General features: G+C 49.7%; 1 protein-coding gene across 3 annotated transcripts in view; it reads right to left on the bottom strand.

The window, feature by feature from the left end:
• Positions 1 to 1,251: 1,251 nt before the first annotated feature.
• The window catches only part of ift43 (intraflagellar transport 43 homolog (Chlamydomonas)), a 101,438-nt gene continuing 89,321 nt past the window's right edge, over positions 1,252 to 13,368 (bottom strand). Inside the window, exons 6-9 of one of the 3 annotated variants that reach the window (XM_078234559.1) lie at positions 7,602 to 7,674; positions 5,295 to 5,370; positions 3,085 to 3,147; positions 1,252 to 1,500 (exon numbers count right to left, since the gene is read on the bottom strand). In XM_078234559.1, coding sequence (XP_078090685.1) covers positions 1,378 to 1,500; positions 3,085 to 3,147; positions 5,295 to 5,370; positions 7,602 to 7,674 — 335 coding nt within the window. In that variant the 3' untranslated portion in view covers positions 1,252 to 1,377. Of the gene's footprint in view, positions 1,504 to 3,084; positions 3,148 to 5,294; positions 5,371 to 7,601; positions 7,675 to 13,368 lie in introns of all 3 variants that reach the window. The other 2 variants (XM_078234561.1, XM_078234560.1) reach the window with 2 other exon arrangements.

Raw genomic sequence — 13,368 nt, 5'->3', positions numbered from 1 at the left:
ATGCAGGAATTGATCACCCGATTCTCCTGGCTGTTGTCTGCGAGTAGCCAGAAGATGTCTGGCGTAGATTTCATTAGACTGTTTGTTGTACTGGCCTTTTAAAAGTTCAATCGCACCCTTGTAAGTTTCAGCGTCTCTAATCATCGAGAATATTTGATCGCTTACCCGGGCGTGGAGCACGTGTAGCTTGTCGGTTTCGGTCCGGACGACGAAGGAGGAGGTGAGGAAAGTTTTAAAACAGCGCAGCCAGTGATTGAAGCTGTTAGAGGCTCCTACAGCTGGAGGGTCCAATTCGAGTTTGTCAGGTTTCAGTATCTGCTCCATCCCAAAACTTTTGCGAATAAAATTGATGCACCATCAATCAAGCAAAGACTAGTTTGTATGCAAGAACAAATAGGCTTCTATTAGCAAAAGACTTGGAGCACACCCATGCCGATGAACTGGTCCAGACTGAGGCAGGGGGGTGGGGAGCAGTCACCTTTATACCTGGGCCAGCGGGGGGAGGAGTCCCGGGCAGGGCCGGCAGGGACGTGTCCAGGCATGTCATACACACACAGGCAATAAGCTAACAGTGGTTTACCACACCGCTGAAGTGTTCCCCGACAGGAAGAGAACACTCCTGCCTGGTGATTGTCGAGCGGTGTACATTCATCCGTTGTAGTAGCGTCTGCATGGTCTCCCCAATGTACCATGCCTCGGGACATCCTTTCCTGCAGCGTATCAGGTAGACAACGTTGGCCGAGTTGCAAATGTACGTACCGTGCACCTGGTAGATGGTGTTCTCACGTGAGATGATGGCATCCGTGTCGATGATCCGGCACGTCTTGCAGGGGTTGCTGTGGCAGGGTTGTATGGTGTCGTGGTCACTCTTCTCCTGAAGGCTGGGTAGTTTGCTGCGGACAATGGTCTGTTTGAGGTTGTGCGGTTGTTTGAAGGCAAGAAGTGGGGGTGTGGGGATGGCCTTGGCGAGATGTTCGTCTTCATTGATGACATGTTGTCATCGATGAGTGGTGATTAGCCAGAGGATCTTTCTTATTATTTATGGACAGGACATACCTGGGCACCTTGCAACCTCTGTGCAGATATGTGCATGCATGTGTGTATGTGTATAGGGCTGGCATCATGAGCTAGGTCTTGGTGTGCACCTGACACGACATGTCAGCACTTGGTGAATGTACCAGCTCCATATACACACACAGCCAGATCCATTACTCATCAGCACCCAGGTAATACAATAAAGGCAGACATGGAAATAGAACAAGTATAAAACACTCTCTATTTAACAAGCTCTGGCACTTTCACATCCAGGGCAAATATCATATTATCAAAAAACAGCTACAATAGGCTGGTAAACTAACAGCAAGATTCCTTTTACAATCAGACAGGTGCGGACAGCAGCTTAGCTTCATCCTCATCCTGCCCAGCACAATCCTCAGATTCAGTTAGTAGCTCTGATGACACCTCAGTGAACAGATGATCCCAACTCCAGCATTCATCCTCCTGCTCAAAGGCAAAACAGATCAGGGTGAAAAACAGAACTACAGGAATAACCTGAGCCTCTCTGCTAATCAAACCAATCAATCTACACCCCCCACTATCATTCCAAACTCCCAGGACAGGTACAGCACGGGGTTAGATACAGAGTAAAGCTCCCTCTACACTGTCCCCATCAAACACTCCCAGGACAGGTGCAGCACGGTATTAGATACAGAGTAAAGCTCCCTCTACACTGTCCCCATCAAACACTCCCAGGACAGGTGCAGCACGGGATTAGATACAGAGTAAAGCTCCCTCTACACTGTCCCCATCAAACACAGTAAGAAGTTTAACAACACCAGGTTAAAGTCCAACAGGTTTATTTGGTAGCAAACTTTAACCTGGTGTTGTTAAACTTCTTACTGTGTTTACCCCAGTCCAACGCCGGCATCTCCACATCATGCCCATCAAACACTCCCAGGACAGGTGCAGCACGGGATTAGATACAGAGTAAAGCACCCTCTACACTGTCCCCATCAAACACTCCCAGGACAAGTACAGCACGGGGTTAGATATAATGTAAAGCTCCCTCTACACTGTCCCCATCAAACACTCCCAGAACAGTGGGTGGCACGGCGGCACAGTGGTTAGCACTGCTGCCTCACAGCGCCAGGGACCCAGGTTCAATTCCAGCCTTGGGTCACTGTCTGATTGGAGTTTGCACGTTCTCCCCTGTCTGAGTGAGTTTCCTCCGGGTGCTCCAGTTTCCTCCCACAGTCCAAAGATATGCAGCTTAGGTCGATTGGTCAAGCTTAATTTCCCCTTAGAGTCCCAAGATGTGTAGGTTAGGGGGATTAGCGGGGTAAACATTGGGGGTTATCGGGATTGGGTGGGATGCTTTTTCAGAGAGTCGATACAGATCTGATGGGTTGAATGGCCTCCTTCTGCACTTTAGGATTGCTATGAGAGGTACGGCACGGGGTTAGATATGTGTGGGTTGGTCTTATGGGGAAAGGTTATACAGGCTAGGCTTGTGTCCACTGAGATTTAGAAGAGAAAGAGGTGACTGGTTTGAGGGGTATTGACAGGGTGGATGTGGAGAAGATGTTTCACCCTGTGGGAGAATCTAGAACCAGGGGTCACTGATTAAAAATAAGAGGTTTAAAATTTAAAATGGAGATGAGGAGAAATAATTTCTTTCACAGAGAATTGAGTCATAGCAATTCTCTTCCTGAGAAGGTGGTGGAAGCAGAGTCTTTGAATATTTTTAAGGCAGAATTGTACAGAGTCTTAATAAGTAAGGGGTGATGGGCTATCTGGGTGGGCGGGATGCAGATCTGAGGTTACTATCAGATGAGCCTTGATCTTATTAAATGGCACAGCAGGCTGAGGGCCGAATGGCCTGTTCAGATGTTTGATGTAGTTCCCACTCTCTGAACTGACATTAATGATCATGTGGTTGATGTCCTGTGTCTCTCTTGGACAGTCTGGGGGTGATGTTCTCTCTCCTGTCCATGTCTCTTCTCACCTTACACCCTAATGCTGTCTCTCTGCTCATAGTCCAGATGCCATTTTCATTGTTGATGCTTAGTGTTTCCTCAATCTCACCTCTCTGACTTCCTGCTCCGCTGATAACACCCGACCCAGCAGTTTCAGATCAATATCTCCATCCTGTTAAAACACACATATCGTCAGTACGTTCCTTACTCTCAGTAAGGGCAGTTGAGTGGGAACAGTGCATTAGAACAACTACTTCCATTTACGTAACACATTAGTATAGTCAAATATCCCAGGGTACTTTACAGAAGCATTATCAAATACAATTTGTCACTGAGCTACATGAGAAAATATTATCTAACCAAAAGCTTGGTCAAAGAGGAAAGATTTAAGGAGCATCAAAAGAAGCAGATAGAAGACGATGTTTAAGTAGCGAATTCCAGAGCTTATGGCCCAGGCAACTGAAGGCACAGCGAGCAAGATGTAGCAATTAAAATGCTGATGCTTCAGAGGCCAGATTAGAGGAACACAGAAATCCCGGGGAGGATACCAAGCTGGAGGAGATTACAGAGATAGGGAGGGGCAAGGTTATGGAGGGATTTGAAAACAGTGACATGGTGCGATCCCAGCTGACGTTAATACTGGACAAGTTAGATCCCAAAGTGAAACCTGGCTCGATACATCATAACTTTTTTTTTTAGAAACCATGGAGGGAAGTTACTGAACAAATTCACAGGAGCACGCTGATGAACGACTAACACAAAGAATAAAACATTTATTTTCATGGAGAAACAAACTATGTTACACCAGACAAAAAGGTTGGAAAGATCTCAACACAAACACAAGACGCTTCAAATTCACACTATTCCTTTATCCCAGTAATATCTTTACAGACACATAAATCGGTGAAGAGTTACCACTTATATGATTATACACAGTTCTGTAGAAGGGTCAATGGACTTGAAACAGAGTGTTTCTCTCACCACAGATGCTGCCAGACTGCTGAGTTTTCTGTTTTATTTCAGATTTCTAGCATCCGCAGTATTTTGCTTTGATATAAGAGTCTCCGCTTGCTCGACACACAGAGGCATTTCACTTGGGACTGGCATTGGTTGTAAATAGTTTTCTTCTGACGAATGTCTGAGCATTCAGTCAATGTTTTTTACCCAACTCACACCCCCCGCCCCCGAGATACCCAAAAACTGCACTTTAAACTCAGTCTTCCGTGAGACCTCTGCTAAACTCATCACTTCACTGAATTCTGTACTGACAAATACTGTCCCAATAGCCTTTCACTGTTTCCTTCTCAGAGAGATGAAAATCCCTGTCCTCACTCCCCGACACATATTCAACTCTCTCTTCTCCGTATCTGTGTTCCTGGATCACAGTCTTTAGACAAAAGGTTTTTCCTCCTTTGTATTATCCTTTCACAGTCATGAAACATTTTTACTTTCAGGAGTTTTAAAACCTCTTTAAATTAATTGTATTTATATTATATACATAAAGACCTGACCATTCAGACAGGGGTCTACCCAGACACCAAGACTCACAAACAACCTAAAATGAAACTGAAACCATTTTATCTTTCTTAGCACACAAATATATAATATATTCAACTTAAAAATTATACATTGTTCATAACAAGATAAAATTGAGCCTTGCTGGATTGGGAACCAATGTAGATCAGTGAGCCATTGAGATGGACAAAAGCAGCAGACACAGGGGAACACCACCATCTGCAAGTTCCCCTTCAAGCCACTCACCATCCTGACTTGGAACTGGTTATGTATTTGTATTAATTCTTATTGGCTTTCTCTGCTCTGCTGTAATAACGTGTGCAGATACTGTCATGGTGTCATAAGTCCCCCTAATGCGGGAAAGAGACAGAGAATAAGCACCCATGTAAGAGAACACACACCTGGAAATAAAGCTCCATTGTTTTTAACCCTAGCGTCTTTCTCCAGTATACAATATATATCGCTGTTCCTCCATTGCCACTGGATCAGAATCCTGGATCTCCTTCTCTGACAGCACTGTGGGTGTACCTACACTACATGGACTGTAGCAGTTTAAGGCAGCTCACCACCACATGCTCAAGGGGCAATTAGGGATGGGCAATAAACTTTGGAATTGCCAGCAACACACATCCTGTTCATGAATTTTAAAAATAGGCTGATGGGTGAACAGGACATGGTGTGAATTAGGATACAGGCAGCTCAGGGGCATGTGAGGTGTGAGATAGAAGCCTGGTCCGGAGGGAGTTGGACTAGCTTTGGCCTCAACTACACTCCTCTCTATATCCCAGTGCCACTGACACTCACCAGGGTCTGGAAAGCTCCATATTTCATTAAGTCATTGTCCAGGTCTCGATAAGTCATCACTCGGTTTACCTGAATGCTGAGAAAAGGAGAAAGGGTTGAGGCTCATTCCCTGTATAGAGTTCTTTTCAGTTATTGCTGCCCAGGTTAGTGTGTCCTGTTGAGCTGTGTGGGGGATTGATTGTGCAGCCTGAAGTTTCTTCAGCTTTCAGTGGGCTGGAGGGGGGGGGGTGAAGTGATGGTTGGAGGTTTCTAGCTAGTTTTCAGATAACATTCATTAGAATATAAACCCTGCCTCGATCCCTCATCACTCACATCACAGTCTATTATCCTAATCCCATTCCAACAAACCTCCCTCAATCCACCCCAGACTCCAATCCCAACTCACCAAGTGACATCCCATAGCCACATTTCAATCCCAACCCATCCCAATTGACCTCATTTACCTCAGGCCTCACTCCAAGCCCTGACCTGTCTCAATAAGGATTGCCAGACCCTGGAGGTTTCACCACATAATCTCTAACTCCACCTAGCCCAGTCTCTCCATTGGTCAGTGTAACATGCCCATTGTCTCAATGTTCCTCTCACCCAGCCAATCAGAAAGCCTATCCATTCTGTTATTTGATTGAACGATATTTCTGCCATTTGTTCCCAGCTCCAATATTTTGAGAAGTAAGAAATGAAAGAATAAAAGCCCAGATTACTTCTTGATATACCAATCAGGAGCAGGAGTAGGCCATTCAGCCCCTCGAACCTGCTCTACCATCTGCTAAAATTATGGCTGATCTGATTGTGACCTTGCCTCCACTTTCCGGCCTCCCCCCAATACTCTGTAAGTCCTTGTGGAAGATCTGGAGAACTCTGCTTGAATATATCCACTGCTCCAGCCTCCATCACTCTGGGGAAGATGACTCACAGACTCATGACCCTCTGAGGGGAAGAAACCCTCCTAATTTCTGCATTAAAAGGGAAGACCCATATTTTAAACTGTGTCCCTGGTTTTATTCTGTCCCACAAGGGGAAACATCCTTTCAGCACCTACTCTGTCGCATTCCCTCAGGATCTTTGTTTCAATCGGATCACCTCTGGCTCTTCTAAACACCAATAGACACAGCCCCACACTGTCCAACCTTTCCTCATAAGATAAGCCTCTCATCCCTGGAATCAGTCGAATGAACCTCCTCTGAACTGCTTTCAATGCAATTAAATATTAAGTAAGACCAAAACGGTGCACGGTATTCCAGTGAGGGCCTCACTAATGCTCTGTACAACGACAGCAAAACACCTCGACTTTTATATTCCATTGCCTTTACAATCAACACATTCCATTCACCATCCTTAACACTTGCTATAGCTGCATATTAACCTGCTGTGATTGCTGTAGCAGGATGCCCAGATTCCTCTGTACGCTATAATTGTACAGCAGAGATTGGGACAATCTTTGGTGGATTAGTGATCCCATACACTGACGCCAAACAATCCCAAAGCTTAGTATCCCATTTTGCCACTCATACTGACCCCACCCTCACCCCAAAACAATCCCCCACCCTCACTGACCCCACCCACTGACCCCACCCTCACTGACCCCACCCTCATTGACCCCACCCTCACCCCGAAACAATCCCCCACCCTCACTAACCCCACCCACACTGACCCGCCCACCCACTCTGACCCCACCCACTGACCCCACCCACACTGACCCCACCCACTGACCCCAACCTCACTGACCCCACCCACACTGACCCCCACCCACACTGACCCCCCCACCCACACTGACCCCACCCACACTGACCCCACCCACACTGACCCCACCCACACTGACCCCACCCACACTGACCCCCCCACCCACACTGACCCCACCCACACTGACCCCACCCACACTGACCCCACCCACACTGACCCCACCCACACTGACCCCACCCACACTGACCCCACCCACACTGACCTCACCCACACTGACCCCACCCACACTGACCTCACCCACACTGACTCCACCCGCACTGACCCCACCCGCACTGACCCCACCCGCACTGACCCCACCCGCACTGATCCCCACCCGCACTGACCCCACCCGCACTGACCCCACCCGCACTGACCCCACCCACTGACCCCACCCACACTGACCCCACCCACACTGACCCCACCCACACTGACCCCACCCACACTGATCCCCACCCACACTGATCCCCACCCACACTGATCCCCACCCACACTGATCCCCACCCACACTGACCCCACCCACACTGACCCCACCCACACTGACCCCATCCTCCTCCCTTATCCACCCCTGACCTTTGAACCAGTGCTTACCTGGGAGGAGCTGCTACCTGCATGGCAAGATCCTCTTCCTGCACTTCCTCCAGGTCTGGGATAATGGGAATATCTGGGCAGGGTTAGAATAGAGAAGCAGTTAATGGCCCACATGAGGCAGAACATACAGCGAGTGACACCCACAGGAAGAACACAGTCAGCACATATAGCGAGTGACACCCACAGGAAGAACACAGTCAGCACATATAGCGAGTGACACCCACAGGGAGAACACAGTCAGCACATATAGCGAGTGACACCCACAGGGAGAACACAGTCAGGCAACCTCCCAAACTGTGGATGACATGTGAGCGACAGTGTGTTGCAGCAGGGCTACTCAGCACTGGCTACATCCACGGCACGTGTATGGCTATGACACATAGAACATAGAAAGCCACAGCACAAACAGGCCCTTCGGCCCACAAGTTGCGCCGATCACATCCCCACCTCTAGGCCATAGAACATAGAAAGCCACAGCACATACACACACATACATGTGCACGCACATGCACATACATGCATGCATGCATACACACACACACTCTCGCGCACACACACACGCTCACACTCACACTGACACGCTAACGCACACGCTCTCACAAACACACACACAGACACACTCACATTAGTACAATACCTGTGTGTGTTCTCTCTCTCGTTCTCTTTCTCTGTATCTCAGCAGTCCCAGACCATCATTCAGGCTGAAATGTCCATCCATCACACAGAGGCCCCAATGCCACTCACAGAATTCCAAGGGTTCTTTCCAGCAAACAACTGACACTCACAAAAAGACTGATGAAAATACACGGAACTGTTCCCTTGACACAACTGGCAGTATGTTCCACTATTTCTTATGCAGATTGATGGTTGGAGAGTCAATACTGAGGGAGTGCCGCACTGTCAGAGGGTCCGTACTGAGGGAGTGCCGCACTGTCAGAGGGTCAGTACTGAGGGAGTGCCGCACTGTCAGAGGGTCAGTACTGAGGGAGTGCCGCACTGTCAGAGGGTCAGTACTGAGGGAGTGCCGCACTGTCAGAGGGTCAGTACTGAGGGAGTGCTGCACTGTAAGAGGGACAGTACTGAGGGAGTGCCGCACTGTCAGAGGGTCAGTACTGAGGGAGTGCCGCACTGTCAGAGGGTCAGTACTGAGGGAGTGCCGCACTGTCAGAGGGTCAGTACTGAGGGAGTGCCGCACTGTCAGAGGGTCAGTACTGAGGGAGTGCCGCACTGTCAGAGGGTCAGTGCTGAGGGAGTGCCGCACTGTCAGAGGGTCAGTACTGAGGGAGTGCCGCACTGTCAGAGGGTCAGAGCTGAGGGAGTGCTGCACTGTCAGAGGGTCAGTACTGAGGGAATGCCGCACTGTCAGAGGGTCAGAGCTGAGGGAGTGCTGCACTGTCAGAGGGTCAGTACTGAGGGAGTGCCGCACTGTCAGAGGGTCAGTACTGAGGGAGTGCCGCACTGTCAGAGGGTCAGTACCGAGGGAGTGCCGCACTGTCAGAGGGTCAGTACTGAGGGAGTGCCGCACTGTCAGAGGGTCAGTACTGAGGGAGTGCCGCACTGTCAGAGGGTCAGTGCTGAGGGAGTGCCGCACTGTCAGAGGGTCAGTACTGAGGGAGTGTTGCACTGTCAGAGGGTCAGTACTGAGGGAATGCCGCACTGTCAGAGGGTCAGTACTGCGGGAGTGCCGCACTGTCAGAGGGTCAGTGCTGAGGGAGTACCGCACTGTCAGAGGGTCAGTACTGAGGGAGTGCTGCACTGTCAGAGGGTCAGTACTGAGGGAGTGCCGCACTGTCAGAGGGTCAGTGCTGAGGGAGTACCGCACTGTCAGAGGGTCAGTACTGAGGGAGTGCCGCACTGTCAGAGGGTCAGTACTGAGGGAGTGCCGCACTGTCAGAGGGTCAGTACTGAGGGAGTGCCGCACTGTCAGAGGGTCAGTACTGATTACATTATTAAATGATTATTAAATGCTTGACGATTTTTTTTACATTCTGCTTTGTTTAAAGGAAGAAATCAGAAAGTTGGCGACTCTGATTGCATCAAGTTCATCAAACGGGAGAGAGCAGAGGCAATGTTTGCTAATTGAAACCAGTGTTAAATGGGGAAAGACTGATGAGTTGGCAGGTTTTATCCGTGTGGCCAGGACAACATACACACACAGACATGCACACACATGCGCTCGCAGGCATGCACACACACATGCATGCGCACACACACACACATGCACACGTACACAGACACGCAGACACAGATACACAGCCACTCACACAGACACGTTTACACATGCACACGCACACACACATATCACTGTCACACACAGAGACACACACCCGCACAGACACAGAGACAGACACTCTCACACACATGCACACAAACACACACATTCTCACATGCATACACACACACGCGTGTACATACACACACACCCACCAGTAACTCTGACATTCTGGCCTTCCATTTGCAAAGGGCCTTGTTTAGCCATTCTCCTCCCCATGGAACATGCATCATGTTTATTGGCTCTGTCAGCCCAGCTTCAGAAGCATGTTGGCCGGCAGCTTGTAGTTTTAATTGAGCTCTTTCACTTTCACTCACTCAGCAAGTCACACACGTACAGAGGCTAAGGCAGGAAAGGGCCACATCAGGACACCTTCCCCTTTCACTGCACATGCTGAGTCCCCGCTGACAGATGAGAAGTAACACTGTTTGAAGTGACAGATTGCTTCAGCCGTGACAACAGGGCAGCGAATGTGTTTTACAAACAGGAATCCAAACAACAGAAACTAACTAACAGCGCTGTGCAGAGAGCAACCAGTCCTCGGGAGTTAATGAGTGCCGGGAAATCTGGTGACAGGCGTCACAGGGGAGGTGCAGGGCCCTGATCGCCGATATGCATGCCCCGTAATGGGAAATGGATTTTGGAAAATGGAAAAATCAACTGTTTATGTGCAGTAAATGTTCCCATTTACAGCAGGTTAACAACAAGTGAGTCACAAACACTGAGCTGGCATGTCGATTGACAGACCTCCGCGCACGGTCAGTGATACCGGGGACAGAGAACATCAAGAAACAGCCAACAGCTCAAATTCTGCACACTGCAGAGCCCACCTCACCCAAACACTGTCCCCACCAAACACTCCCAGGACAGGGACAGCACGGGGTTAGATACAGAGTAAAGCTCCCTCTACACTGTCCCCCATCAAACACTCCCAGGACAGGTACAGCACGGGGTTAGATACAGAGTAAAGCTCCCTCTACACTGTCCCCCATCAAACACTCCCAGGCCAGGGACAGCACGGGGTTAGATACAGAGTAAAGCTCCCTCTACACTGTCCCCCATCAAACACTCCCAGGACAGGGACAGCACGGGGTTAGATACAGAGTAAAGCTCCCTCTACACTGTCCCCCATCAAACACTCCCAGGCCAGGGACAGCACGGGGTTAGATACAGAGTAAAGCTCCCTCTACACTGTCCCCATCAAACACTCCCAGGACAGGTACAGCACGGGGTTAGATACAGAGTAAAGCTCCCTCTACACTGTCCCCATCAAACACTCCCAGGGCAGGTACAGCACGGTGTTAGATACAGAGTAAAGCTCCCTCTACACTGTCCCCATCAAACACTCCCAGGACAGGTACAGCACGGGGTTAGATACAGAGTAAAGCTCCCTCTGCACTGTCCCCCATCAAACACTCCCAGGGCAGGTACAGCACGGTGTTAGATACAGAGTAAAGCTCCCTCTACACTGTCCCCATCAAACACTCCCAGGACAGGGACAGCACGGGGTTAGATACAGAGTAAAGCTCCCTCTGCACTGTCCCCCATCAAACACTCCCAGGACAGGGACAGCACGGGGTTAGATACAGAGTAAAGCTCCCTCTACACTGTCCCCATCAAACACTCCCAGGGCAGGTACAGCACGGTGTTAGATACAGAGTAAAGCTCCCTCTACACTGTCCCCATCAAACACTCCCAGGACAGGTACAGCACGGGGTTAGATACAGAGTAAAGCTCCCTCTACACTGCCCCCATCAAACACTCCCAGGACAGGTACAGCACAGGGTTAGATACAGAGTAAAGCTCCCTCGACACTGTCCCCATCAAACACTCCCGGGACCGGTACAGCACGGTGTTAGATACACAGTAAAGCTCCCTCTACACTGTCCCCATCAAACACTCCCAGGACAGGGACAGCACGGGGTTAGATACAGAGTAAAGCTCCCTCTACACTGTCCCCATCAAACACTCCCAGGACAGGTACAGCACGGGGTTAGATACGGACTAAAGCTCCCTCTACACAGTCCCCATCAGACACTCCCAGGGCAGGTACAGCACGGGGTTTGATACAGAGTAAAGCTCCCTCTACACTGTCCCCATCAAACACCCCCAGGGCAGGTACAGCACGGGGTTAGATACAGAGTAAAGCTCCCTCTACACTGTCCCCATCAAACACTCCCAGGACAGGTACAGCACGGGGTTAGATACAGAGTAAAACTCCCTCTACACTGTCCCCATCAAACACTCCCAGGGCAGGTACAGCACGGGGTTAGATACAGAGTAAAGCTCCCTCTACACTGCCCCCATCAAACACGCCCGGGACCGGTACAGCACGGGGTTAAATACAGAGTAAAGCTCCCTCTACACTGTCCCCATCAAACACTCCCAGGACAGGTACAGCACGGGGTTAGATACAGAGTAACGCTCCCACTACACTGGCACCATCAAACACTCCCAGGACAGGTACAGCACGGGGTTAGATACAGAGTAAAGCTCCCTCTACTCTGTCCCCCATCAAACACTCCCAGGACAGTTACAGCACAGGGTTAGATACAGAGTAAAGCTCCCTCTACACTGTCCCCATCAAACACTCCCAGGACAGGTACAGCATGGGGTTAGGTACAGAGTAAAGCTCCCTCGACACTGTCCCCCATCAAACATTCCCAGGACAGGTACAGCACGGGGTTAAATACAGAGTAAAGCTCCCTCTACACTGTCCCCATCAAACACTCCCGGGACAGGTACAGCACGGGGTTAGATACGGAATAAAGCTCCCTCTACACTGTCCCCATCAAACACTCCCAGGACAGGTACAGCACGGGGTTAGATATGGAGTAAAGCTCCCTCGACACTGTCCCCATCAAACACTCCCAGGACAGGTACAGCATGGGGTTAGATACAGAGTAAAGCTCCCTCTACACTGTCCCCATCAAACACTCCCAGGACAGGTACAGCACAGGGTTAGATACGGAGTAAAGTTCCCTCTACATTGTCCCCATCAAACACTCCCAGGACAGGTACAGCACAGGGTTAGATACAGAGTAAAGCTCCCTCTACACTATCCCCCATCAAACACTCCCAGGACAGGTACAGCATGGCGTTAGATACGGAGTAAAGCTCCCTCTACACTATCCCCCATCAAACACTCCTGGGACGGGTACAGCACGGGGTTAAATACAGAGTAAAGCGCCCTCTACACTGTCCCCATTAAACACTCCCAGGACAAGTACAGCACGGGGTTAGATACAGAGTAAAGCTCCCTCTACACTGTTCCCATCAAACACTCCCAGGACAGGTACAGCACAGCGTTAGATACGGAGTAAAGCTCCCTCTGCACTGTCCCCATCAAACACTCCCAGGACAGGTACAGCACAGGGTTAGATACAGAGTAAAGCTCCCTCTACACTATCCCCCATCAAACACTCCCAGGACAGGTACAGCATGGGGTTAGATACAGAGTAAAGCTCCCTCTACACTCTCCCCATCAAACACTCT

Source organism: Mustelus asterias, chromosome 18, assembly GCF_964213995.1.
Source record: "Mustelus asterias chromosome 18, sMusAst1.hap1.1, whole genome shotgun sequence".
Classification (NCBI taxonomy): Eukaryota; Metazoa; Chordata; class Chondrichthyes; order Carcharhiniformes; family Triakidae; genus Mustelus; species Mustelus asterias.
This window is presented reverse-complemented; position numbering and strand designations above follow the sequence as displayed.